Source organism: Myotis nattereri (assembly GCF_964212035.1).
Source record: "Myotis nattereri genome assembly, chromosome: 15".
Lineage (NCBI taxonomy): Eukaryota > Metazoa > Chordata > Mammalia > Chiroptera > Vespertilionidae > Myotis > Myotis nattereri.
The window spans coordinates 9,255,368-9,282,731 of NC_138090.1; the positions used below are offsets into that span (position 1 = coordinate 9,255,368).

General features: G+C 40.9%; 1 protein-coding gene across 1 annotated transcript in view; it reads right to left on the reverse strand.

The window, feature by feature from the left end:
* CDH8 (cadherin 8) overlaps nt 1–27,364 on the reverse strand; it is a 305,905-nt gene that overhangs the window by 18,219 nt on the left and 260,322 nt on the right. Inside the window, exon 9 of the mRNA XM_081107592.1 lies at nt 22,362–22,479. Coding sequence (XP_080963718.1) covers nt 22,362–22,479 — 118 coding nt within the window. The remainder of the gene's footprint in view (nt 1–22,361; nt 22,480–27,364) is intronic.

The window sequence follows — 27,364 nt, forward strand, 5'->3', positions numbered from 1 at the left end:
CAAAAGAGAAGAGATTTTATCTTTAGTTTTACATAGTTTCCATAAGACTATTTAGAACATTGGAATTTTAGTTTCCCTTTATATAAAATGAAGATGATGATATCACTTCTGCACAGGCTAACAGCAAGGATGACATGATATAATGTATATATACAAAGTGCTTAACACAGGCCATGCACATAGTAACGATGCAATATTATCATTATTATTATTATTGCCTTTTTGTGTTTTCTTTTTCATCAGTAAAGAGAATGAGTTTGCCTCATTCCACATATACTTGGAAGATGACTGTTGGCTTTTACGGCAGACTCAGTGGCTCTAAATCAAAGCAGAACTTGCTCTCTCACCTGACAATGAAACTAACTTAATTAATTACTCCTGTGTTCATTGGAGCTCAATGGTAAACACCTCTGGGGGCAGGGGTCGTGCCTTGGATGACTTGACTGCTTCTGGAATGAAAGATGAATGTTTCCGTCTACCCAGGCTGTCTCATCTGGGGAAACTGAACCAATGTGACGTTGCCAGCCTTCCTTTATACATAACCGAGGCAAAACATCTTCTTCCTCTTCAGGATGTTTCTGTGTCAGCGAATCTGAATTCTCAAAACCAAAGCGCAGCCACATCGATAAACACGAAGAGACTCTGGGTGTTTAGACAATTATTCAAATAATGATCAACCTTCATGCGAGAATGCTTCCCTTCTTCTTACTCCATTGCCAAGACAGGAGGATGTTTTTTTTTTTTCTTCTTTGCCTGAATACTCATTTTTTTCAAATGTCTCAGTCACCCACCCAGTACAAGGCGCTGTCCCTGGTACTGATTGCCTCAACTACCCGTTTGATTTCCACCAGCGAAAATAAAGCCCAAGAGAGATGGCAAATCCACGTTCTCATTGCAATGCCCTTATTTAAACACTCAGCAGTCGGTTTGTGTTCAAGTGTTGCTTTGTAAGTGCCCCTCATCTGGCTCCTTTCATTGCGGTCCACTCTCTTGAATACGTGCAGATCACTAGCTTTGCCTGCTGTGTAACCTTCCACCCGCCTACCTCGGCTACCTCCCTGTCGCCGGGCTGGTAAGCTCTCTGCAGAAAGATCAGATCGTTAATGGTATTAAAGATGCCGCAGTGAAATTGTTCTCCATGCTGGGGATGTTACTTGTGCAAAGCACAGGAGAGATTTCTAATTGGAAGCCTTGCAGCTGGAAACCTTGACCGGGAGGGGGTTTGTGTGTCTCCACGTTGATTGGAGTTAACGCGGCGGAGGTTAGGCAGTGTGCGTTTGGAAACTACAAGGATGTTGCTGTATCTTGCATGTGTCCTTTTGAGGTTGGAAGGTAGAATGTGCGCTGAATCAAATGGCTGTTGAAACCAGGAGAAATACAGTTCTCTTAACAGTCACCAGGCGGTCTTGAAGAGAGCAGCGACTGGATTTTAGGAGGGGCCCTGTAGACCTGCTCCCCAGCTTCCAAACCATAGAATTGTGTGCAAATTACAGAATGTCCTTTCCCTCAGTTCCACAAGCTTTCAAATGGTATTGACACTTTCCTCAAAGGCTGGGATGGATTCAGCGGTTCTCAACCTGTGGGTCTCGACCCCTTTGGCGGTCGAACGACCCTTTCACAGGGGTCACCTAAGACCATCCCGCATATCAGATATTTACATTATGATTCATAACAATAGCAATATTACAGTTATGAAGTAGCAACAAAAATAATGTTATGGTTGGGTCACAACATGAGGAACTGTATTTAAAAGGCCAGAAGGCTGAGAACCACTGGAAATGAATCACTGAACAGTATGTCTGCACAATGTTGTTGTTTTTTTTTAAATATATATATATTTGTATTGATTTCAGAGAAGAAGGGAGAGGGAGATTAGAGAGAATCATTGATCGGCTGCCTCCTGCATACCCCCTATTGGGGATCAAGCCTGCAACCTAGGGAATGTTCCCTGATCTGGACTTGAACCATGACCTGCTGGTTCATAGGTTGATGGTCAACCACTGGGCAACACTGGCCCCGGCAGTCTGCCCACTGTTTTGGCTTGTGTATTCTAGAGTCAGGCTGCTTGGTTTTGACTCTGGCTTTGCCTTCATCAACTAAGTGCCTGGGGCAAGTTAACCCCTTCACACTTCATCATTTGCAACGTGGAGAAAATAATAGTACTTAGCCTAAGTCAATTCTATTGATTTTTATTGAAGATATGTAATCGATATGGCTGGGACTGTAGTGGGTCCTTTCTGGGTCTCTTCTCATTTAGCTATCATCACACTTGATTTTGCTGTTTACCTCCATTATCCCAGCCTCTCTGCCGGAGAAGCTCATTTCTATCTTGTTCATTCAGGCCAGACGCAAGCCAAGGCTGTCATTACTGTCTGTGTGCTCTTGGAAACGCGAATGAAAGACCCCAGCTTTCTTTAAAGACACACACACACACACACACACACACACACACACACACACAACAAGTCATTTTATTTGGTTTTATTTTTTATGAGTCTCTTGTAATCTAGAATAGTCTCCAACAGACCTGTATTTTATTGTTGTTAATCCTCACCTGAGGACATGTTTTCCATTGATTTTTTTTTATAGAGAAAGTGGAAGGGAGGAGGGGGGAGAGAGAGAGAGAGAGAGAGAGATCAATGTGAGAGAGATACACCCACTGGTGGCCTCTCACACAGGTCCCAACCAGGGCCGGGACCAAGCCTGCAACCGAAGTACGTGCCCTTGACTGGAATCAAGCCTGAGACCCTTTAGTCTCTGGGCCCATGCTCTAAACACTGAGCCAAACCAGCTAGGTTTGACCCCAGCTTTCTCTACCTATGAAGCTAAGGACTCAAGACATGCACAGCAGAAACGCCCTCTATGCCCCTGACGTCTCTGCAAAGCAGTTTGTTTTCAAAGATGTTTCAAAAGGATGAGTTTTGCTCCTCTGACAAGGGCTTCCTTTTTCATGCTGCCGGTGGGCCATGGAGCAGTGAGAGGGAAGAGATGCACTTACTCTCTGGGATAACCCCATACAGAGCATGCTGAGGTCTGAAGGTCACTGCTAGTCTCCCCTCGTGGCTCGGGCTTCTGCAGAATTATCCCAGAGATGACAGTGGGGATATGAAGATTTGATGGTGTGAATTCCCTTCCACTCTCACTGGCTGGGGAATACTCTGTCCTGAGGGGCTCCGGGTTGAGTGGCAGAGGAAATGAAACCTATTTTTAAAGAAGTATTTTCTCTCTTTCTGCCTTTAGTGGATGAGCCACGCTGAACATCAATTCCAATGGTCCTTATCATCTTCAAAGTGAAGTTTTCAAAGGCATAAGAAGTCCCAAACCCATTCTATGCCTAAACATTTTTTAATAAATATACTTTCATTGATTTCAGAGAGGAAGGGAGAGGGAGAGAGAGATAGAAACATCAATGATGAGAGAGAATCTTTGATCGGCTGCCTGTGGCATGCCTACTGGGGATCGAGCCCGCAAACCAGGCCTGGGCCCTGACCCTGACCAGGAATCAAACTGTGACCTGGTTCATAGGTTGATGCTTAACCACTGAGCCACCAGCCAGGCGGCACCTAAACATTTTTCAGCCAAAGCCCTGCAGTGGGTTTGGACTGGGTATCTGTGAGCTTATGTTCACTTCCAATTCTAAGTGTTGCCTGCAAGCCACACACTGGGAATGTCTGTAATATGTAACAGCCTAAAGCACAGAACGCAAGGGGTGAGAAATATAGAGGTAGGAAGGGGAGGCTGATGGGGATGAAGGGAGTTTCACTGAAACATAAGCTGGCAGGTTGTCCAAAATATACAGGTATGGTCCGCTGTACCATTCGACAGCTTAAGGAACCAGCATCCTCTCTATTACCAAAGCAAGATTTTACGATGAAATACTAATGAGCTTTCGATTCAAAGTAATTGGGGTATGAATCTTAGCTCTTCTCTGACCTTGACAAAGCCCCTTCAAATGACTCAACTTTAATTTTTACATATGTAAAATGGAGCAAGTACTACCTCCCTTTTAGGATTGTCATGAGGCTAAAATGAGATAAGATCCATAAAAGTTCCTGGTCCGTAAGAGGCACACAACCTCTACCCCAAAACTCATTTTCTCCCTCGAACTCTCCCCTGCCCCCGGCACCCACACTTGGAATTTCCACTTATTAGCTTTGTGATTTAGGGCAATCACTCAGTGTCAAGGCAGCCTCACCCAGCCTTAGACTCCACAGCTCTGAAATAAGGATCACAGTAATATCTCCTCATGGATCTTTAAGGGGAAACCAATGAGGCAGGAAATGTGAAATCACTGCTTTGGAAGTCAAGAAGCAATACTTACTGTGTGTTTACTATGATTGCAGATTCATTTTTGCTTCAATGATTATAATAATAGACAGGAATTTTTATAGAGAAAACATGTATAGAGTCCTGAGGATTTTTATAGACACAAATCACAATTTGATGAAGAAGCTTTCACTAATATGCTTTTTCCTTTCAGATAAAGACAGTTTTAGAGCATTTAACTTGCTCAAGTTCACACCACTAATATATGTTATAGGCTAACCATGCCCTAAAAGCCACTGATCAACATTGCCTTCTACCTTCTAGAAACTTGAATTTCATGTGAGTTATCTACCTAACCTACAGCTTAGCACCATTCCACTAAAGTTGACATTCTTCAGGATATATAGGAGCAAGGAAATGTGCTGAATATATGTTGAATAAATAATGCCTCAGTCCTGGCTGGTGTAGCTCAGTGGTAGAGCGTCAACCCGTGGACCAAAGGGTCATGGGTTTGATTCCCAATCAAAGTCATGCAGCTGAGTTTTAGGTTTGTTCTCTGGCCACAGTTGGGGCACATGAAGGAGACAACTAATTGATGTCTATCTCACATCGATGTTTCTCTCTCTCTCTCTCTCTCTCTCTCTCTCTCTCTCTCTCTCTCTCAGGATCAATGGAGAAAGTATTATTGGTAAGGATTAACAACAACAATAATAACGCATCATAGGGGACTTATACTGACATTTTGGCAGGACAATACCCATATTTTAAAGATGATCAAGGTGCCTGGGTCCAGAGTGTCTCTGACGTAACTATCTTCCTCTCAGGGGCATTGTTAGGAGCAATGCAGATGGATTGTAAAAGTTAATAATACTTCTCCCTCTTGTCTTGCACATTGGATTCTTTATTGATCCTTGTTGCAATCCTGTCACTATCGGCTTTCTGAAACCTTGGAATAACTTGGCACCGTGTGGCAAGTTATAAACCGCCTTGCTAAATGAGTTTTCTCGCACCGAGGTGATCCTAAAATGGCCTCTCTCATCTCTATAAGCTCTCCTATTTCACAGGGGCAGAATGAGGTTTGGAAGAACGCCAGGCCCATCAATATGCACGGAATGATCTTCGGGGTTTGGTCTGTGTTTGCAGAAATTGGAATTGTGAAACATTTATGCTCCTTCCATAAGCACACACACCTTCAGAGTTGCTATCGATTAAACGTTTGAAGTAAATCTCTCAGCTTTCTCATCTTTTTATTTGTATTTTTTGCCAGTTATAAAGGGGTCAACCAAGTTATGTAATAACCAAAAATATAGCAACATAAAAGATTTGTCTTAAGTCCCTAATTAATTTGTCTACCTTGGTGGGATATTTTCCAGGCAAATGGTGAAAGTATCAATTGGTTTCTTTGGGGGACATGGGATAAGGCAGAGGAATAAAGAGATGAGCTAAAACAAAGCAATAACAACAAAAATATTTATTTTATAAGCACAACTTAATGGAATTTTGGATATGGAGCTTACTGGGTTGGAAAATAAAAGTGTTTCTCAATTCCTGTCTCTCAAATAGTAAAAGAGGCTCAGAGTGTAAAATGACTTAGAGTAGAAGTCAACAAACCATGACCCTTGGACCACATCCAGTCTGCTCCTGTTTTCCTAAACAGTTTTATTGGAAATAGCCATGTCCGTTGCTTTATGTATTGTTTATCTGCCAATTTACCATTAGAAAGGCAGTGACAAATAGATGTGCAAAAAGTATATGATCCACAAAGCATTTTCTGCTCCTCTATAGGAAAAGTTTACCAACCCCTTTCATGGGGTTAAGTTCAAATAAAGGGTGTGACTGCCCTTTGTTAACATCTAAAGATTTAAGATGCTACTGCATAGAGCACCTTGACTAGAAAAACAAAATTTTAGGGCATTGTCTTAAAGCAGGCTGACATACTGAAAGCAGAAGGAGATATTTCTCAAAAAGAATAATAGATGTGGTGTTTTGAGACAAGGACTGGATCTGAATTGGACTCATAGGAAACCTATAAAGTATCAAAAGCATCATCAACATGACCAAAATTAACTGAAAAAAATTTTGTTGTTGTTGTTAAGGATATTTTTCCATTGATTTTTAGAGAGAGTGAAAGGGAGGGAGAGAGAGACACACAGAGAGAAACACCAATGTGAGAGAGACACATTGATTGGTTGCCTCCCACACAGAGATCGAGCCTACAAACGAGATGTGTGCCCTTGACTGGAATAGAACCCATGACCCTTCAGCCCATGGGCCAATGCTCCATCCACTGAGCCAAACTGGCTAGGGATGAAATAGTTTTAATTGAAAAAGAAATCTCAGGCACCTGGCAGATGAGAACACTCATCTGACAACAGGGAGTGTTTCTTGTATAAAACAAAGGATTTTGAAGGGATGACCCAAGAACACAGTGGACAGAGTCAGGAGCCATAGTAAACAATGACCTTGCAGCCATACACAGAGAGTACATCCTGGCTCACTCCTTAACCTTGAAATCGGATCTGACAACAAGTAACCAGGTAGATTTTAAGTAGCTACGAACCAGTGACCTCTATATACCTCATATTCCTCCCCTATTAAAATGGGGATCGCTGGTCCAATCATCCATTTTGATTTTCACCATTTGCTTACCTAGGTTCAGTCATCCATTAAAGTAGAGACTGCAGCCAAGACGTCAAACAAGAGAAGGCTGAGACTTGGGAAGGCAGCGATTGAAGAATTGGGAAAAGATCAGCAAGAGCAAAGATGTGTCATTAGAGACTAATGGTAAGGCCATTCACTCTGTCATATTGCCAATTACTCTGTACAGATATGAAAGCTAGACAGTGAAGAGGGATAAAAATGGATTCATTTGAAATATGGTGTTGTTGGAGGAGAGCTCCATGGATTCTCTGGCCCACCAGACAAGTGGGTCTTAGAGCAAATTAAACCTGAACCATCACTAGAGGCCAAAATGACAAAACTGAAGCTGTCCTACTTTGGGCACATCAAAAGAAGGCAGGTTTCTTTGGTAAAGACAGTAATGCTGGGGAAATAGAAGGCAGCAGGGAAAGAGGAAGATGCCATCTGAGACCGGTTGACTCCATGAAAGAAGCCACAGGCATGAGTTGGCAGGAGCTGAGCAGGGCTGCTGAGGATAGGACATCGTGGACATCGCTCATTCATAGGGTCACCAGAAGTTGGTGCCAACTCAATAACAGGTAACACATATGGGGACAGCTATGGTATCTTTTCAGTTCACAGTCTCCTGATTGAGAGAAGCTGAACCTGAGAAATCTCATCTGCATTCAGACCTGTTTCAGAGTTTAATAAGCTAATACCATGATTGCAAGAGGTTTGGGGGGAATCCAGGGATAGGGTGAGCATCTATCAAAGATGAAAAGAATAAGAAGGTTTGTAGAGAGAAAGTAGGCAGTGGTAGGCTATAGAAAATGAATATGAATATATATTGCTCTTTCTATCAACAGCAATATATATTTGGTAAATATCTTTAGGGCACTGTTTTAAAGCAGGCTGACATACTGAAAGAAGGAGATATTTCTCAAAAAGAATAATAGATGTGGTGTTTTGAGGCATGGACTGGATCTGAATTGGACTCATAGGAAACCTATAAAGTATCAAAAGCATCATCAACATGACCAAAATTAACTAAAAATCAATGGAAAAATATCCTTAGGGCACTGTTTTAGAATATATATTAGAGTCCATTTTCCCTTCCCTAATGAGGGTTGGCCACATGACTTGCTTTGACTAAAGCGATGTGCTGAAAGAGACCATGTGAAAGGGAACATGTGATGCCTAGGAATCACAAGAACCCGAAGAATCTGCTCTCAACTGGGAAACGGTCTACCATTTCAGTTTGGGTTAACTTCCCAGAGGAGGAGAAACCCTTTTGAAATGAGGTCCCAGCTGTCCCAGCCAAAAGCCCTCCCAGGAGAGTGATCCAAGGTGCGCGTAGCTGAGTCTAGCCCAGATGGCAACTACAAAGCTACGTACAGAAGCCCAACTTGATGACACAGAGGACTGTGACTAAGTTAAAGGGTTGTTGTTTTATGCCACCACAGGGTCTCATCAAGAGGCATTCAACGAGGCATCACTCAGCGACAAAGTTCTGAGCAGACTGCCTTGACCTGCATCTTGGATTCCTAAGTCCAGTTTAGCTGAATATTTAAATAATATATTACCACAGCCTATCTTGCGGATGGGTGAATGGAAGTAATGAGCCCTAGATGTATTAAGTTTACTTGGGACCATCTTTAGACCAGGTAATGACCATATGTGGACCCATTCACTTAAACAATGACCTCCGGAATCAGAATCAATGCCAAGATATTAGGCAGAATGATCTTGGTGTTTAATTGACATTCGCTGAGATCATAACCTCCCCCTGCCTCTCTCTCTCCATCTGAAAAATGGAGATACTCCCCGTAAAGAAATGCTAGACACTCAGATGGTGTTATCACTATGATGTTATGTGTAAGTTAAAATGTATTGAGTGCCAAAGCTGGACCCTGAGGTCCCAAGAGTAGACCAGGGATTCTGTGCCATAAAGGTGAGAGAAAGAAAATAAGATACGATGCGAGGAAGTCAAATTAAACCACCTCCATTTTACAGATGTTTCCAGGACTCTTTCTGGATGCTAGTTCTAGTTGAATAGTAACCATCGCTACTATATATACGGAATAATCTACACACATTATCACGCTAAGCAGTCAATAAATGATAGCTATTATTAGGCATCACACTCTGTGTTAAATGCTTTACATCATTATCACATTGAATCCTTAAAATGATTTCTATATGAGGCATGATTAACCCCCCCACACACACACCCACACACACAAGCCACGGAAGCCCCCAGACCTTAAATCATGGGCCCACAGATTTAGTAAGTGGCACAGCAAGGAGTCCTACTTGGATCCATCATAATCTCAAGCCTGTGTTCTTTTTGCCAGTGCCACTGTCTCTTGGCTGGTGGAAATCCTAGACCAGCCGTGGGCAAACTACGGCCCGCGGGCCGGATCCGGCCCGTTTGAAATGAATAAAACTAAAAAAAAAAAAAAGACCGTACCCTTTTATGTCATGATGTTTACTTTGAATTTATATTAGTTCACACAAACACTCCATCCATGCTTTTGTTCCGGCCCTCCGGTCCCGTTTAAGAACCCATTGTGGCCCTCGAGTCAAAAACTTTGCCCACCCCTGTCCTAGACAGTGAGAGTGCTTTGTCAGGTGCAAACACTGACAATAGATGGCTGCCGGCTTTGTTTTCAGAAGTGCCTTTATGCAAGCCCAGGGAAAGGTTGAAGAAGCTGTCCACACACCATAGCGGGTTCTATGTTGATCAATATTGAGTCTCCAAGTGTTTTCTCCTGACAAAATTCATAATATCAAGGGAATCTGTCCTGGAGAAAGCCTTTGGTATCATCGTTTTTTAAGGTATATCTTGGGTTCTCTCATGGTGGGAGTGATGGGGCCAAAGGAAGTGGACAGGGTCTCTGGTCCAGTCCCTCACCTGTGTTTCAAGCATAGAAGCTTCATGTCTATGTGTTATATATTATTAGAATACATTGAAAAGTATAGCATCATAAGAGGATTCTTCTATTAAAAAATCACACAAGTTGAAAACGTTTGCTGTATGCAAATTCCTATAGTGTAGATGAGGCCAGCGGAGCATGAGAGGGAAAACCATTTTCCAAAGATCCTCAAAGATAAATGTACCCTAGAAATACAATTAGACCCCAGAAATCCAAAATCCTGCTTTCTTCACCTTGCTGGACCTGCAGTGCGCCTGTTAGTAGATTGAGTTTCCCATGGATTGTGATGTGCAAGGAGATTTGGGTAATGTCCCTAAGTCCAATTTAGCTGACTATTTACATAATATATTCCCATAGCCTGTCTTGAGGATGGGTGAATGGAAGTAACCAGCTCTAGATTTATTAAAAGTTTACTTGGACCACCTTTAGACCAGGTCATGACCATATGTGGACCAATTCACTTAAAACAATGACCTCTGGAATCAGAGTTAATGCCAAGATACTAGACCCATGGTCGGCAAACTGCGGCTCGCAAGCCACATGCGGCTCTTTGGCCCCTTGAGTGTGGCTCTTCCACAAAATACAGACTTCTGCGCATGGGCCATGAAGTTTCAATTGCACTGTACGTGCACACCTGCACATGGTATTTTGGGGAACAGCCACACTCAAGGGGCCAAAGAGCTGCATGTGGCTCGCAAGCCACAGTTTGCCAACCACTGAACTAGACAGAATGATCTGTGGACACTATCCTCCATAACACCTTCGTCCTTCACCCACTAGATGCCAGTAATACCCCACTCCTTCCCCAGCTGTGACATCCCTAGACATTTCTAACTGTTTCCTGGACTGCAAAACCACCCTCCGTTGTGAACCACTGGCCTGATATTGGCACTAAAATTATTTATTTGATCATGAATTCTTAATGCTATCCAAAAGCAAACTAAACTCACAATCTAAATTTTTAAAAATATATTTCTATTGATTTCAAAGAGAGAGAGAGAGACATCAATGATATCAATGATAAGAGAGAATCCTTCATTTCCTCCTATACACCCCCAACTGGGAATCAAGCTCGAATCCCAGGCAAGTTCCCTGTATGGGAATCAAACTGTGACCTCCTGGTTCATAGATGGACGCTCAACCACTGAGCCATGCCGGCTGGGCTAAACTCACAATCGAAAAAACAATTGCATTCATCTTAGAAAGGAAAAAAAAATAGAGTTTGAGTTAAGATGCAGCTTTTAGAATGTTTGTTTTGTGTGTTGTTTTTTTTTCTTAAAAACTGATTTATGGTAACTGAGTTCTGCAGGCACTGAAGTGTTTGTGGATGTTTCACAATGACCTGCTTTTCATGAACATCAAATTTTTGATCTATTTTCAGAAGAAAAAAATGGATTGATAGCTGCTATCAAATTTGATAGCAGATCCTAGATATATATAAAAAAGTCTTCTTGCTGTAAAATTTTAGCTGCCTGTCACTTACATTATATTATGTCACAGCTCACAATGACATATTGCAATGTAATGCAATGTAAGTCACATAATAGACAACTACAATTCATAACTTTCTGAACTGGGAGAGTCATTCTTTACTGAGCAGTTTCCCAAGGGAAATAAAGGAATCCCTCTGCTTGAGGTCATTCCCAGCACTGATGTGACTGGCCTGTTTGTACCTCATCTTCTCATTCTGTCCATACTCTATTTTTCCAAGCCGCCTTCCTGCTAAAACTGGCCTTCCTCCGCTTCTTCCGATGGGGATGAAACTGTCAATCAAGTGGTTTGCCTCCATTGAGAGGACCATTTTATATTAACTGTGACAGACACCTCTACATATAAACATGTGTCTTATTTCTGCAAAAGTGTATTCAAGCTCTACTTGGAGAGATCTTTCTGATAAATCAAAACAGAATCCAGTAATTAAATATCTTCCTAGCACTCTTATATGTCATGTACTTGACTGAAGCCTGAGAACATAAGCAAGGCTTGCAAATTCCCAAATAATGGGACCACAAGAACTATGTTCATTGCGTTCTTTTGGTGTATAAGAATAATTTGTTTATTTTATATGTCCAGAATTCTGCCCAAATATACTAAGAAAGAGAACCTATAATATTGTAGAAGCATATCTTAATATATATATATATATATATATATATATGTGTGTGTGTGTGTGTGTGTATGTGTGTGTGTGTGTGTGTGTGTGTGTGTTTTGATTGATTTCAGAGAGAGGAAGGGAGAGGGGGAGAGAGAGAAACATCAATGCTGAGAGATTCATCGATCAGCTGTCTCCTGCATGCCCTCTACTGGGGATCAAGCCTGCAACCCAGACCTGTGTCCTGACTGGGAATTGAACAGTAAACACCTGGTTCATGGTTTGATGCTCATGATCTATTTGCAGCCACACTAGCCGGGCTAGAAGCATATCTTTTAATAATATTACCAAATATTTTAATTTGGGTGAGATTGTGGTATGATAATTTCTAGTGTTCCAATCCCTTCCATAGGAATTATTTCTTTCAAAGGTTGATAAAGAAGACAAAGTACATAGTGTGTCATGTAACTTCCAGGTACCGCCTTTGGCATTTATCCTACCTTCTTTCCTTTGTTCATCACAGCAATTCCGTTTTCACATTGTCAAACACTCTCTGTCCTCGACAGTTCAAAGCCTTGCCCAAAGTCACATCTTTATTAATCAGTGGATGCAGGACTTGTCTGATTTCAAAGTCTGGGATTTTTCTCCGAATACCGCATGTTTGCCCACTCAGTATGTTGGAATAGATGAGTTCTTATATCCCCAGCATGAACTCATTCATTTTGTACAAGAGGAAACTGAAGTCCAAGGGGAAGTAAATCATAGCGTGACCTTGATGGAATTAGCAATGAATGTCTGGCCAAGGGAAAGCATGAAACTCAGGGAAGGATGATTATGCTCAGCATACCAGGTACAGTATCACCTTTTTTTCCCAGACTGCCCCAAGATAAACAGCCTTCAAAAGGCTGAGAATATTATACTCAAGCAATAAAGGAAGAAAATTCTAGTAGGCAATCTGCTAGGATGAAAGCAAGGCAATGAGTAACCCAGAAAGGTCCAAGGACATCAATTACTACCTTCATCTGTAAAGGACACCAGCACATTCATTCTGGTGGCACCTTAGACAACAGATAGAATAGAAAACAGCGAGAAAATGAACCCAATGTCATGTTCAGACATCGGCATTCTCTAGTTGCCAGGGACCCACGGTAAACATTATACATTGAAAGTTAGCTAAAATCCGTTCGCCGACAGGTGTCTGAACCAAGGATGCACAGGGAATGGAAACAACATGAACTGTGTATAGTGAGACTTGAATAAAAATTATAATGGATCACCAGCCCCAGCTCCTGGGCAGTGCTAAAGCCCCAATGACTGAAATGTCTATGAATCTCTCGGTGAATCTAGAGAGAGCCCACCACCATGATCTAACCCTGCATTCAGAAATATGTTGAAGTGGATGGTTCAACATAGTTGTCTAGCCTGGCTAGTGTGGCTCAATTAGTTGAGTGTTGTCTCATGTACCAGGAGATAACCAGTTCAATTCCCAGTCAGGGCATGTGTCCAGGTTGCAGGATCAATTTCCCAGTGTGGGGTGTGCAGGAGGCAGCCAATAGATGATTCTCTCTCATCATTGATGTTTCTATCTCTCTCTCCCTCTCCCTTGCTCTCTCTGAAATAAATAAAAATATATTAAAACTAGAGGTCCAGTACATGAATTCATGCATGGGTGGGGTCCCTTGGCCTGGACAGTGATTGAGGCCTATCGGGAGGGCTGGCCGGCCGGGGGGAGGGACCCCAGGAGGTTGGCTGGCTGGGGACAGGGGCCGTGGGAGGTTGGCCGGTGGGGGGGGGGGCAGGGGGCACGGGAGGTTGGCTGTGGGAGCACACTGACCACCAGGGGGCAGGTCCTGCATTGAGTGTCTGCCCCCTGATGGTCAGTGCACATCATAGCAACTGGTCAACTGGTCGTTCTGGTCATTCCACCATTCGGTTGCTGGGTTTTTATATATATAGATAGATATTTTAAAAAACACATAGTTTGTCTAAGCTCAGGCATAATGAGGACACCGATCTGAAACTCACACGGAGACTTCGTTGGCCATGACACAATGTATATCACCACCCTGACCAGCCAAATACTTTGTCAGAGCAGGAGCTATGAAATGCATGAAGACCAATTCTTCTTTATGTAGGACCAGTTTCATAAGCTGGGCAAGGTCCAAGAGGAAACTGTTTATGACAGTGTAGATGTTAGAATATGTAATCATTCCAAAATCATAGTACTTTGCAGGCTAGCCTGTGAATTTCTCCACTGTATAACAAAAACCCATGCTAAATTATAGCATTCTTCTTTGCAAATTCAAATTAGTCTAAGACTAAGTCCTAGGAGAACAAAAATACACTGTACACGAGGGTATATATGCACAGTGTCTGTCTGATTCACTGCTTTATCCCCAGTGTTCAGGGTATTGCCTGTCACATGCTACACACTATAAAAATATAGGTGTGGAATGGGTGAATAGAGATATAACGTGTTACTAACAATCTCAGAGGACAGTGGAGGAGACATCCCTGGTGTCATGTGCCTGCATCAGCAGGTAGCACACTGTTCTGAGAGCAAAGCAAAGCAAAGCAAACAAATTAAACAGCATCTGATCAGCACTTTCCTGCTCTGCTCACAGATGAGGGGAACCTGACTTACTCTGAATGATAGGAAATTATCTAGGCTGAAAAGGGTGGTAGCAGAGGATGTATATTCCAGACAAAGGAAGAGGAGGGGAGATTTAAAAAGCATTATTGGGTCCGGCCGGTGTTGCTCGGTGGTTGAGCGTCAACCCATGAACCAGGAGGTCACAGTTCAATTCCCGGTTTAGGGCACATGTCCAGGTTGTAGGCTCAAACACCAGTAGGGGGCATGCAGGAGACAGCTAATCAATGATTCTCTCTCATTATTGAGGTTTCTATCTTTCTCTCCCTCTTCCTTCCTCTCAGAAATTAATGAAAACATCATCATTGGGTTTGCACATTCAAGCCAAAGGTTGCATAAGGGACATATAAGATGATAATGAGGTATAAGGAAGAAGGTGATGGAAAATAAAGTTGGGGAGAGAGACAGCCATCATTGCCCTTTTTAAAGTATACTGGCACTGGTTGTTTGCTTTTTTAATCTGTTTGAAATTCTGTATTTAGCATCGATGATCTTCATAACCTGGCTATTTACCATGAGCTCCTAGCTCCTATCATTTTATCAACTCTCAAATATCCCATTTGTCAATAGACAGAAAGCTGTATGCAATAGGACCTAGATATAGAAAGCCCAGTCCTAGGGAAACCTGTAATTTTTAGACACTATGTTACTCTTTGATCATGATAATGATTACGATAATGAAGGTTACATTCAAAGAACGACTTACACAGATACTCTCCTTTCTCAGTGATTGGAGACATGTTAGATCATTACCCTGTCAGGTCAGGCACCCAAGTAGCAGCATATTGTTGGTTATCACCCAAGTGCCTTATTTTAGGCCTCTTATTATTATTTTTGTTTATTGCATTGGGTAGATGAGCGAGATTCCGAAGGTTCACAAAATTGTAGAAGAAAGAGAAGAAGAGAGAAAAGAAACTAACATTTAATGAGTACCTTCAATTTGTTAGAAACTGAACTTAGCACATGTTTATTTTTTACCTTAAATTAATCTTTTCTGATTAAAAACAACAGTATTTCTGTTTTACAGGTAAAGAGTCAAGATTTTTCAGTTGTGTGTGCAACTGACTCAAATCTAAATATTCCTAACGATGAAGTCTGCAGTCCTCTATTGCACTGGGCTCTCTTTTATCATTCATTCTAATTCATCCCAAGTCAACCTTTTTAAATTTTTTAAAAAAATATATTTTTATTGATTTCAGGGAGAGAGAGAAACATCAATGATAAGAGAATCATTGATCAGTTGCCTCCTGCACAGCCCCTACTGAGAATCGAGCCAGCAACTTGGGCCTGTGACCTGACCAGGAATTGAACTATGACCTCCTGGTTCATAGGTTGACGCTCAACTACTGAGTCACACCCAGCTTGGCTGTAAAAGAAATTCTTAACTTCTGAAGGTACTCTTGAACTATCACCAAAAGAATAAGACAGATACGGAAACTATTCACAATAACAAGACTTTTACAAAAAGCAAAGAAAATCTAGTTTTCTGGACCAAACTATACAGTCATAGGCAACTTGGGAAGTGGAAGTAAAGATCTGTTAGGTGTTTTTATTAGCTTGCACATCGTCCTTAATTACAGTTTAGACGACAAAATGAAACATAAATGGCTTTTTGTCAACAGAACATTGCTGGAAGCATAAACAATAAATTATGAATTACTGAAGCAGAAACTTTTGTGGATCATGGATGCATAATGCTATTCTGCATATTCAGGATCCCAGGTGGACCTCCTGCTTCATGCAAATGGAGTACTACCTCTCAGGATTCAACCTTGAGACCAAGCGCCCTGCTTCATCTTCGTAAGTGCTGACACCTTAGATGAAAGCGGCCTCTGGTCCATGTTTGGCGCTGTGTGTGGTGTTGTGAAAAAGCCCACGTGTGAGCAGAGCAGATGGCGTCAGCATATTAGAAACATACATACATAGGTATGCATTACCACAGGCATGCAAGCACACCGTTTGCACTTGTTGCTTGGGTATGGTTGCCTGGGAAACCCAGCAATCATGAATCTGCTCAGCTGAAGGGTGGAGGCTTTTGTAAAGGCCACTCAGGGAAAGAGATGTTCTTTCAGAAAGTCCTGTTTGCTCCAAAGCAGCCTGGAGTGATGGGAGAACTCAAGGAGGTCCAAGGTGGCCACAGAGGGCAGGGGCTTCTTAAGGTGGCTCTTTCAGATTCAGTTCAGCCCAGAGGGGGCCCAGCTGGCTTAAGGTGGACACGAGAGGGACTCTGCCTCAACCCCTGCACGCTGAGCACAGGAGAGGCACGCCTGAAGACTCAGCCCAAGAGAGATGGAGGATGGAGGGGGCCAACTCCGGCTGGGTCGGGATCAGGGAAACCCACCTGCATTTCCAGGCAGCACATTTTAGTTTTGTGACAAGAGAACTCTGACATAAGCTGACATGACTCAAAAGAGCAAAGAGAGACCTAATTTTTCAGCTTATGCAAAAGAATTCCCACAGAGTATGTGTGTTGGAAGGTTGATACGCTAGAAGGGCAAGTAACCTTAACAAGTTGGAAGTGGGGGTTAGCCCTGGTGTGAAGAAAGCCGAGTTTCATTTTGGAGAAAAAGAAAAAAAGACAAAGCCTTCATATTCAAAACCAGACCCAGAAACCCTGCAGCTATTTCTGTGACTGGCAAATATTGGCATTATTCCCCCACCTTCTCCTCCTCCTCTTTCTATTGCTTTTCCTTTTATCTTTCTTTTATGAAACCCTTATGACGGCAACACGTCGCTAAGCAGATTCCTTGCAATGCAATCTAGTGAGGACCAGGGTTTTCACCATCTCCAGTGAGCCCACTTTCAGGATCACTGTATCACATCCCAATATTAATGGAGTTAAAGCTGCCAAGAGACCTGGGTGAGGATAATAAGCTAGAGGAGATGGGCCATCGAATGGGCATCTAGGAATGAATGGCTTCGTATCATGAGCACCGTGTCCCATTACTGATGTGGCTTTCCTATGTGCCAGGCACTGTGCTGAGGGCTGTCTGAGCCCTGGGTTATGCATGCCCACGGCAGCATAGGCATACCCACGCATACCTATGGGGCAACGGGCATTGCTATCCTGGCATCACAGATGAGGAAACTGAGGCTTAAAATAACTTGCCTGTAGTCATTGCTCTAACAAGGGATGCTTCTAGAGGATAAAAAGACATAAAACACATACTTCTTGAAGTTGGCCAACAGGTGAAATGGAAACCCTCCAAAACCAAGCATGAATTATGTCCTCAACAGGTGACCACATTATGGACATTGGGACAATCCAAGACGCATTTATTCCAATGCTCTGATCAACATTTACATTATTCAGACCAATTATCATGATTACATTTACAGTGAGATGCTTATCAATAGAATTTTGGTCAAAAAGAAGCTCTCGAGAAGAGAAAAAAAAATATTATCATCAGACACTTTGGTCCCCCTGCCGTCTTTTCTTAAGCCTAACCAACTATAATGAAGGCCAAGTACAATACCTACTTCTTTTCTTCCCATAGGCCCTCCTTAGCAAGCAGAGCTATATGTTTTTCCTTATTTCTCTATACACCCGATTCAAATACTTCAGTATAAAACATGAAGACTCCACTTTCACTACTGCTTTCTGGCCATTCCAGTCAAGTCTTTTACCTACAATGTGCAGGTTGGATAAGATCAGGTTTCTGCAGTCCTCAAATTTTCAGCAAGATATTCCTGGGAAAATGTAAATGGACCTGGAACTCCCCCATTTGTTATATTTAATTGTTGACTATCTTCCATTTTCAAGATTGGAATGGAAACAAATACTGAAATGTGGTCAGCAAAATTCCCTTTGTTTATAAATATACCCAACTGGAAAATGGAGAAATTGATGTTGGGGTCATATAACTTAGATAAGTCAAGGCGATATGATGGTTTGGTATGTACATGTAATATAAGTGACTCATCACATTTTGATCTTTGCTTTCACCTTTATTCCTATTAAAGGCTGCTTTCCTGCTCTGGCAGATATATGATTCTCCTATATTCAGAAAGAGAATTCTATGTGAAATCACTCATCTGTGTAGGAGATAAGAGACAGCTAATTTCTATCTCATTTCGTCTTTGATTCTGAATTAGTCGGCTGAAAATTGCAGTAGGACCAATCTAGATGAGAGAAGGAGATCATAGTGACTTCAAGTTGAAAGACACAGCTGTGAGTTTCTTAGAAAACTCCAAGTACTGCACCCATTTCCTTTAAAGATCTCATTTAAAAGGGGGCCCATCCACCCATCAGTTATGAATTTGAATACTTTGACTATCTCCAAATTGTAACCTTCATCAAGTGGGAAGGGTCTTGCAAATTATGATGTGCTCAATAGAGAACATTAGCTATTGATCATTTTAGAGTCCATCGTAAAAAGAAAAGAATTCTCACCATATTATACCCTTTGATTCCTGCCATGTTTTAAACAGAAAATAGACCATAGTTTTAACATAAATAATGTCTAGTATTTGGACTTTTGGTTGATTGTGTGTGTGTGTGTGTGTGTGTGTGTGTGTGTGTGTTCTCCCATCATTAATAACAAGGAATGAGTAACAGGTTCATAAGCTATCTATCTATATATCTCCAACATTTTAAATCTGACAGTTTCTTTCTATTTGCTTCTACATGTTAAGAAGAGACAAATTGCTTTTTCTATTTCACAGTAACTATTCAGATACCAAAATGTAGTGGTCGATGGAGCAAAGCACATGACTTTCTAGTACAGGAAAAGGCAGATATCCCAAAGACCTGTGGGTTCATAGCTTATTCCATGGAGATGCTGAATATTTGGGTCCTAAATCCATAATCACAGTGAACATATGTCCTGGTTTCCACAAGGTAGTCCTGGTTTATGGTTTTTATAGGCATAAATATAAATGCAAATAGCAACCCCTCTCACTTAAAACAAGGTCCCAGTTGAAATAATAACTTCTATGGCCATTCTTTGTAAAATAAATAAACACATAATTTAAAAGACACAATCATGGCACAAAGAGTGTGCTTTCTGTCCTGAGTAACTTTGCAGTACCTGACATCTTTTTCCCCCAATTATTTCATACACACACACACACACACACCTGTAGCTTCCATTTTCTAGCTCCAAAATAAAACAGATAATCCATATGCCTTTAACTATTCTATTACAGGGTTTATTGAAATGTATGAGGGAGCTAAAATATGGGTTCGTAAGTGTAAAATCTTTTACTTCTACTAGTTCCAAAAATTAGAGAAAACATATGACATTCCTTTACGGTAGGGCTGAAATGTCCTCTTTCAAAGGTTTACGGAATAACGAATACAGTGCAAAACTATGCTTTCACTGACACCCAATAACAACCTCTCATCCATTCAAATATCTATTTAGCACCTTCCATGGGCCCTACCTATAATGTGCATATCTTGAAACTACAGGAAGCACAGAAAATTCCAGAAACTCAGAACCTTAGAGATGAAAAAAAAAACACAAAAAACACACCAAACAAACCAACAACAAAAGTCTTCACAGGGAATTTTTAAATGTAGAACATTTTCTATGCAAAATTAATGGCTGGTACCTATTAGCTCACACTCAAAGTAAGTATGGAACTCTAGTTGGTCGCTCAGTGGTTAGAGAGTCAACCATGGGACTGAAGGGTCCCAGGTTGGATTTTGGTCAAGGCCACATACCTCAGTTGCAGGCTCAATTCCCAGCTTGGTCAGGATGAGTACAGGAAGCAATGAATCCATGTGTCTCTCACACATATTGATGTTTCCTTCTCTCTGTCTCTCTCCCTCCCTCCCACCCTCTCTAAAAATCAATGGAACAGACTGCTGAAGCTCAGAGGGAAGGCGGGGGTGGGTGGGAAGAGATCAACCAATGAACTTGTATGCATATATGCATGACTCATGGACACAAACAATAGGGTGGTGTAGGCCTGGTATGGGGTGTGGGGTGGGTTAGAAGGGGTTAGTGTGGGAAAAAGGGGGACATATGTAATACTTTCAACAATAAAGATTAAAAAATAAAAATAAATCAATGAAAAAAACATCCTCCATTGGATGTTTAACAAACATTGAAGGATTAACCAACAAACAAACAAAACAAAACAAAGTAAGCATGGGTACTTGGGCATGCACTTCCAGCTCAGTTTGAAATTTCCGAGGGGATTTCATGTTAGCCATATTTATGTGACTTCCAGGAAAAAGAAATCTTGGCACTATTAACTAAAAAACGAAGGCAATGTACTTGGATTAGAGTTCTTAATTAGGGAAGTTTAACAAATGAGTACTCTGGGACTGAGGAGAAGGCAGGATTTTGTCTCTATAGAGTTAAGAATAGTGGAAGCCAAATAAATGAGTAATATCTCTATAATGACTTTCTCATTTCCTTTTCTGCGATGCCTCTACATTTATCAAAGCTTACCCAATGAACTATGTAGCGTTATGTTAAAAAGTTAAGGCCATAACATATTTAACAAGAGCCTAAAATGTTATTTTCTTTCATAAAGGAAGTGGTATCAACATTCACTACTTCCTTGAAACAGGACATAGCAAATAATCCAAATGATTGCCATGAACCAAATTTTCCTCTTCTGGTTGAGCACAGCTTTTATATAGACCATTCATAAATCTGAACAATTGTCTGTCGTTAAGCCAGAAGACAGCCTGAGACAATACATTTATTTTGTTAATCATTCCGTAACAGCTGAAATTTAGACTTAAACACATCCGGGCCAAAATAAGCAGTTAAAAATCTTTGTTAAATAGACAGCGGCTAGGGAAACAAAAATGTACATGTAAATGTAAAATAGATTTTTTTCCCAGTTCCCACCAGGCACCATCCACAGTTATGACAATATTATTGATTATATTCCCTCTGCTGTACTTTACATCACCATGCATATTTGGTAACTGCCAGTCTGTACTTCTCAATCCCTTCACCTCTTCCACCCATTCTCCAAACCTCCTCCCCATCAGAGAGACTTTTATAATGATCTATGACCTTTATATGTAATAGGCAATTGTTAAGGGAAATACTTAATCCAAACTTGGTTCTCAGCAACTAATGACATACGGAGCGTTCCCCCAAAATGTATACACATTTTAACAGCTGATAGCTCAATTCTGAAAATGAAATGCATTTTAATAAACACTGTCTTTATAATTATTCAAAGTGTGTGTATACATTTTGGGGGGACACCCTATCCATTAAATGTCCTCTGTCAGTGAGAGACTTATAAATAAATCGGGTCTTATTAGCTCCAAAATAACAATGAGAAGGAGTGTCGTTCAAGCAGGATTTTCTGCTCTAATTGCTATTGTCAATGTTGGTATACAGGTTTAAAACAAATGCCTCGAATGTGTACCCACAAACCAGGCACAATTAGAACAGGCTTTCTCTAAAGCCTTGGTAAGAAACAATGATATGTTTCTTTCTGATATGAGTATATATAGTTGTTAATTAAATCTTAACAACTGAAAAGTATAAGCCAGATCCTCCCCTATCAGTCATGTCAGTATCTCAAAATTCCTGCAAGTTTCAAAAGGGTTAAACCTTACAGTCCATTTTCAAAAAGAAAGCGATTGAGGTATACCCTGGGATGAAATTAACATGCACATTAACAATTTGCTTATCTACTGTTTCAATATTGGAAAGAGGAAGTGATGTAATTACCATGCCATTAGGCTAATAAGCTGGATTTCGACTGCTCATGAATGAACAAAAATTACTGTATTGACATGTTCAGTCCTATTATGAACTCACATCTTATTTTCCAAGGTATATTGCGCCCCCTTTCTCAATGCTAATGTATTTACCTTCATTTTTCTTGATGGTAAAATTCGGATTGTTGACCATTTCTGGAAGAAGACTGTATAAGAAATAATGGCCGTTTTTGGGATCATCTTTGTCCATGGCACTCACCGTTTGAATGACCTGTAACATAAAAGTTGACGTCAGCATTTCTGATGACATCGATGGTTTGAACCGCCTTTCAATTTTCTAAATGGTCCTGGATGGCTTGTGCCAAGAATAAGGAGAAACACTCATCACTTTAAAACCTCAGCTTTGATGAGCTGGTGAAAATTGAGGTCATTACCTTGGTGTCCATTGGGTGTCTGGGGCTTGAAATAGCATATTTAAGGGTGTTTGCAAATTTCCACTGGGCAATGATATGTTTCTTTCCAATTTGAGTATATACAGGTATCTCGAATGAGATTTGGAATTGTCACAGTGATTGTAGTGTGGCCTTTGAGACGACGGCCTAGGGCAGTGATGGCGAACCTATGACACGCGTGTCAGAGGTGACACGCGAACTCATTTTTTTTGGTTGATTTTTCTTTGTTAAATGGCATTTAAATATATAAAATAAATATCAAAAGTATAAGTCTTTGTTTTACTATGGTTGCAAATATCAAAAAATTTCTATATGTGACACGGCACCAGAGTTAAGTTAGGGTTTTTCAAAATGTTGACACGCCGAGCTCAAAAGGTTCGCCATCACTGGCCTAGGAGGTAAAGGACTTGAATCTTGAATCCTCACAACCCTTCTTTAATATTCCTCATCAGGTTGCATGTGTTTGCCAAATAGAATGTTCCTTGGCACAAATGTCATTGTAACAAAGCTTTCTGAAGACTTGCATCTGTTCCCACCCAACAATGAATACTGTTTTTAAAGCGAGTAGATAAGACATGCAAACAATGCTTTGGAGTGTCTCCTGAGATGAATAAATTACAGGGATTAGAAGAATTACCACCGCACAGAGAAATGTTTGCTCAGATACGCGTACTCGGGTCCCAGTTGAATGTGCTTATTGCATTTGCAAAGCTGCATTAACTTAGGGCGAAGTTATTTCTTGGGATGTCAGAGAATTAGCTTAATAATTCTCATTTATGGTTCTGTGATATTAATCACTTCAATCAGAAACCCTGGGCAAATGCTACCGTAGAAAACACATTATAGCTTATACTTCATGATGAATAACTACAACGCTGTTTCTACAAGAGAGGCTTGTGAAGCATGACTGTCAAGGTGATATCAGATTCGCCATAAAAAATTTAACAGGGAAATGCTCTCACGTGTATGAAGTTTAGAGATGGCAATGATGATGCCTAATATGTTATGTCTGTTAGAACAATTATACCCCATTCAACTCTGCCAATTTCACTAAAGAGGGAAAAAATGGATGGCTTCTTTTTAAGAAAGCGACATCATTGCTTTGGAACTTGTCACCTAGAGGATGTGAGAAGCACACTTTCAGAACACTTTTAGCAGCTGTGGTGATTTGCATTGTATCTGATACGTGCTATGTGAGAAGCAATGCAGTAAGGTTATTTGAGGCCTGAATGAAATAACCTCTCTATTCTACTTCTCCATTATTAAAATGGGACATATCTGACTTGGTAGATGTTTTACTTCTGTTAAGGACCTTATGAAATGTCTTCCAATTGTACTTAGCTTGAGTCACAATATCACCAAAAGTAGCACAAGATATAACTTATGGTTAAGAAAGAAATGTAGTCATTAAGGTGATGGACTCTGAAATAAAGCCGTCTTGATAGAAGTCATAATTTCACTCTTCACTCGTTGCCTGACACTCAACTCTGAAACTCAGTTTTGCTGCATCCCTAAATTAAAAATCTGCCAGGGTTGCTCTGATCACTGATGTAAATTCATGTCAGATGCTCAATGAGAATTAGTCACCATCATTATTATTGTTTTTGACTTTGGGGTCACTATTGTTTTTTTAATGGCATGGCACCTTGTTATCTAAGGAGGTCCCCAACCTCATCAGATTAGATGGAAATGCCCTATGTCTGCTATATATAATCGCCTAGCACATTTGCCTTGACATTTAAGTATGGAGACATGCCCTGGGATTCCCCTTTTAGCAAAATGAAAGAATAAAAGGTACCAGGGGAGAAGCTGTGAAACACCGATAACCCTTTTGTGGACAGCCTATATATACAAATATTTATCAGGGGAATGTGATAAGAGCCTTCTATTAGGCAACAGAGCGGGAAGGAGTTACTGGTGAGCAGGTGTGGCATCGCTGTAGCCAATTTTGCTTCAAAAGGACTTCTATTCCTGGATGCACCTTCTGAAGAAGTAACTCCTGAAGCATGTAAGCACATGTGAAGAATAAAGGCAAATAGTCCTGGCTGGTGTGGCTCAGTTGGTTGGGTGTCGTCCCAGGCACTAAAAGGTTGCTGGTTTGAGTCCCAGTCAGGACACATGCCTGGGTTGAGGGCTCAATCCCTGGTAGGGAGCATGTAGGGGAGTATGCAGGAGGCAGCTGATCGTTGTTCCCCTCTCATCAATGTTTCTCTCTCTTTCCCCCTCTCTTCTTCTCTCTCTAAAAATCAATAAAAAATATTTTTTTAAAAAAGAATAAAGGCAAATAGAAAATTTCTTGAAAATCTGTGGTGGAAATCATTCATAACTAAATGCATTCTAATAGGATAGTTAGTGGGTAGAGCTGCTATAGACAGTAACTTTCTTAATGTTTCTAAGTAATCTACATGAAAAAGACACATACATGCTGGCTAGTGGCAGCTACACAAGTTATTTAATTAAGCCACCACTACCCAAACAATAAAAAACATAATAATTTAGCTTACCTCAAATAAAGGAGCATAATTGCTTGTTATACCACATCTCAGAAGTTTGGTGCAAACATTACGCCTGCAATGAACATGTTTTTCCCACCATTTATTTAAGCCAATAACTCTGTTAGATGTGCACCTTTTTTAAGCCTACTCAATCACAAAGTCTCAGGGTGGGGTCTAGGAGTCTACATCTTATTCTTCTAGGATGGCGATTCTGCTGCAGGCATTGGTCTGAGAACTGTTTTGAGCCCAGGGAGGCGGTTGGTGTCAAGAGCTCCCACATTATTATTCATTAGGAGCCTTTGCATTGTCAACCTCACCCCACGCTCAGTGCATAATGTGCTGCAGAAAAAGGGATGAAACGGTAAATCTGTAAATCAACTTCCAAATATCCTGTGAACTGGAAATGGCTAAGACTTTGGTTGGAACCATTTTTGACACTTCGTTTTATTTTCATACAGATGGCCACTGTCTGGTCATTTTATCTCAGAGTAGACGCCTGGTAGATCACTTGAAGGACTTTCTGTCATTAAAATGCATTAGGTGCCCATCTTAAAAAGGCCGGCATTTTCATTGATGTAAGAACATCTGAATACACTTAGCTTTAATCAATAGAAGAAAAAGAACACGTTTATGCAAGGAAGTGCCTCTCCACACAAGACGTTTTACAGACACACAGAAGAGATGGCAAAGGAAGGCCGCACACATGTCCCACGGAGAGCTACTATGACATCAATTAATTTTTAAATAATTGGACAGGTATTTCATGAAAATGACAAAAACAATTCTGGAGAGTACAAAGTTATATATATATATATTTTTTAGAGTACATGTAAAGCATGCAGTTAAAATGTTTTCCCTTCTACCAATAAAGTTAGAATATAATTGAAAAATCTAATGTTTAGTAATTTATTGTGGAATAATTTAAAAGGAAGCCGAGAGCTAATATGCCTCTCTATCAGAAAACCTAAGTATACGTGGATGTTGGGATGAGGAAGTAAATTCTAGGGCCCTGCTTGGGTTTCTATGGCAGCAGACGGCTATTTGTTTCTCTGAGACTACTGATTTGAAATAACCTGAGGCATGACACAAAACAATGAGCATCATGGGGCCATATCATAATTCAGACTGTTTTCAAAAAGAACTATTCATTGTCTATCAATAACACTATGCCTAAGTTAGATACTTATTAGCAGAATTTATTAAACTTTATTTTAGACTATTTTATATTTACTCAAAAATATTTAATAGTGGCCAGAGTGGTTCAGTGGTTGATCGTTGATAATTCCTGATCAGGGCACATGCCAGGGTTTTGGGCTCCATCCCCAGTGAGGGGCGTGCAGGAGGCAGCCAATCAATGATTCCCTCTCATCATGGATGTTTCTATCTATCTCTCCTCCCTTCCTCTCTGAAGTCAATAAAAATATATTAAAAAATATTTAATAGCTGTAGGCCATTACTATCAGTAACTTTTTAAAAAAAAATGTTTTATTGATTTTTTACAGAGAGGAAGGGAGAGGGATAGAGAGTTAGAAACATTGATGAGAGAGAAACATCGATCAGCTGCTTCCTGCACACCTCCTACTGGGGATGTGCCCACAACCAAGGTACATGCCCTTGACCAAAACTGAACCTGGGACCCTTCAGTCCTCAGGCCGATGCTCTATCCACTGAGCCAAACTGGTCAGGGCTGTCAGTAACTTTCTAAAAGGCAAGTAGTCAGGAAACAAATACATTTCTAATTATCTGATCTGTTAACAACCAAAAAACCTACCATGGGATCTATTAGAATATCTCCTATCAGTCCTGTCTATATTATTCATTGATTTATTTTGTTCTGAGGTGATGAGTTCCTATTTTGTTTTGTTTGTTTCTCCCTCTCTGCCATTGCAAAAATCTGGCTATTTATTTTAAAATATATTTTATTGATTTTTTACAGAGAAGAAGAGAGAGGGATAGAGAGTTAGAAACATCGACCAGCTGCCTCCTGCACGCCCCCCAGTAGGGATGTGCCCGCAACCAAGGTACATGCCCTTGACCGGAATCGAGCCTAGGACCCTTTAGTCCGCAGGCCGACGCTCTATCCACTGAGCCAAACCGGTTCGGCAAAAGTCTGGCTATTTTTTATCTTTCATTTTTTTTTAGGGAAAGTAGATGAGAAAGGGAAAGACAGAGAGAAACATTGATGTGAGAAACACATGGATTGGTTGTC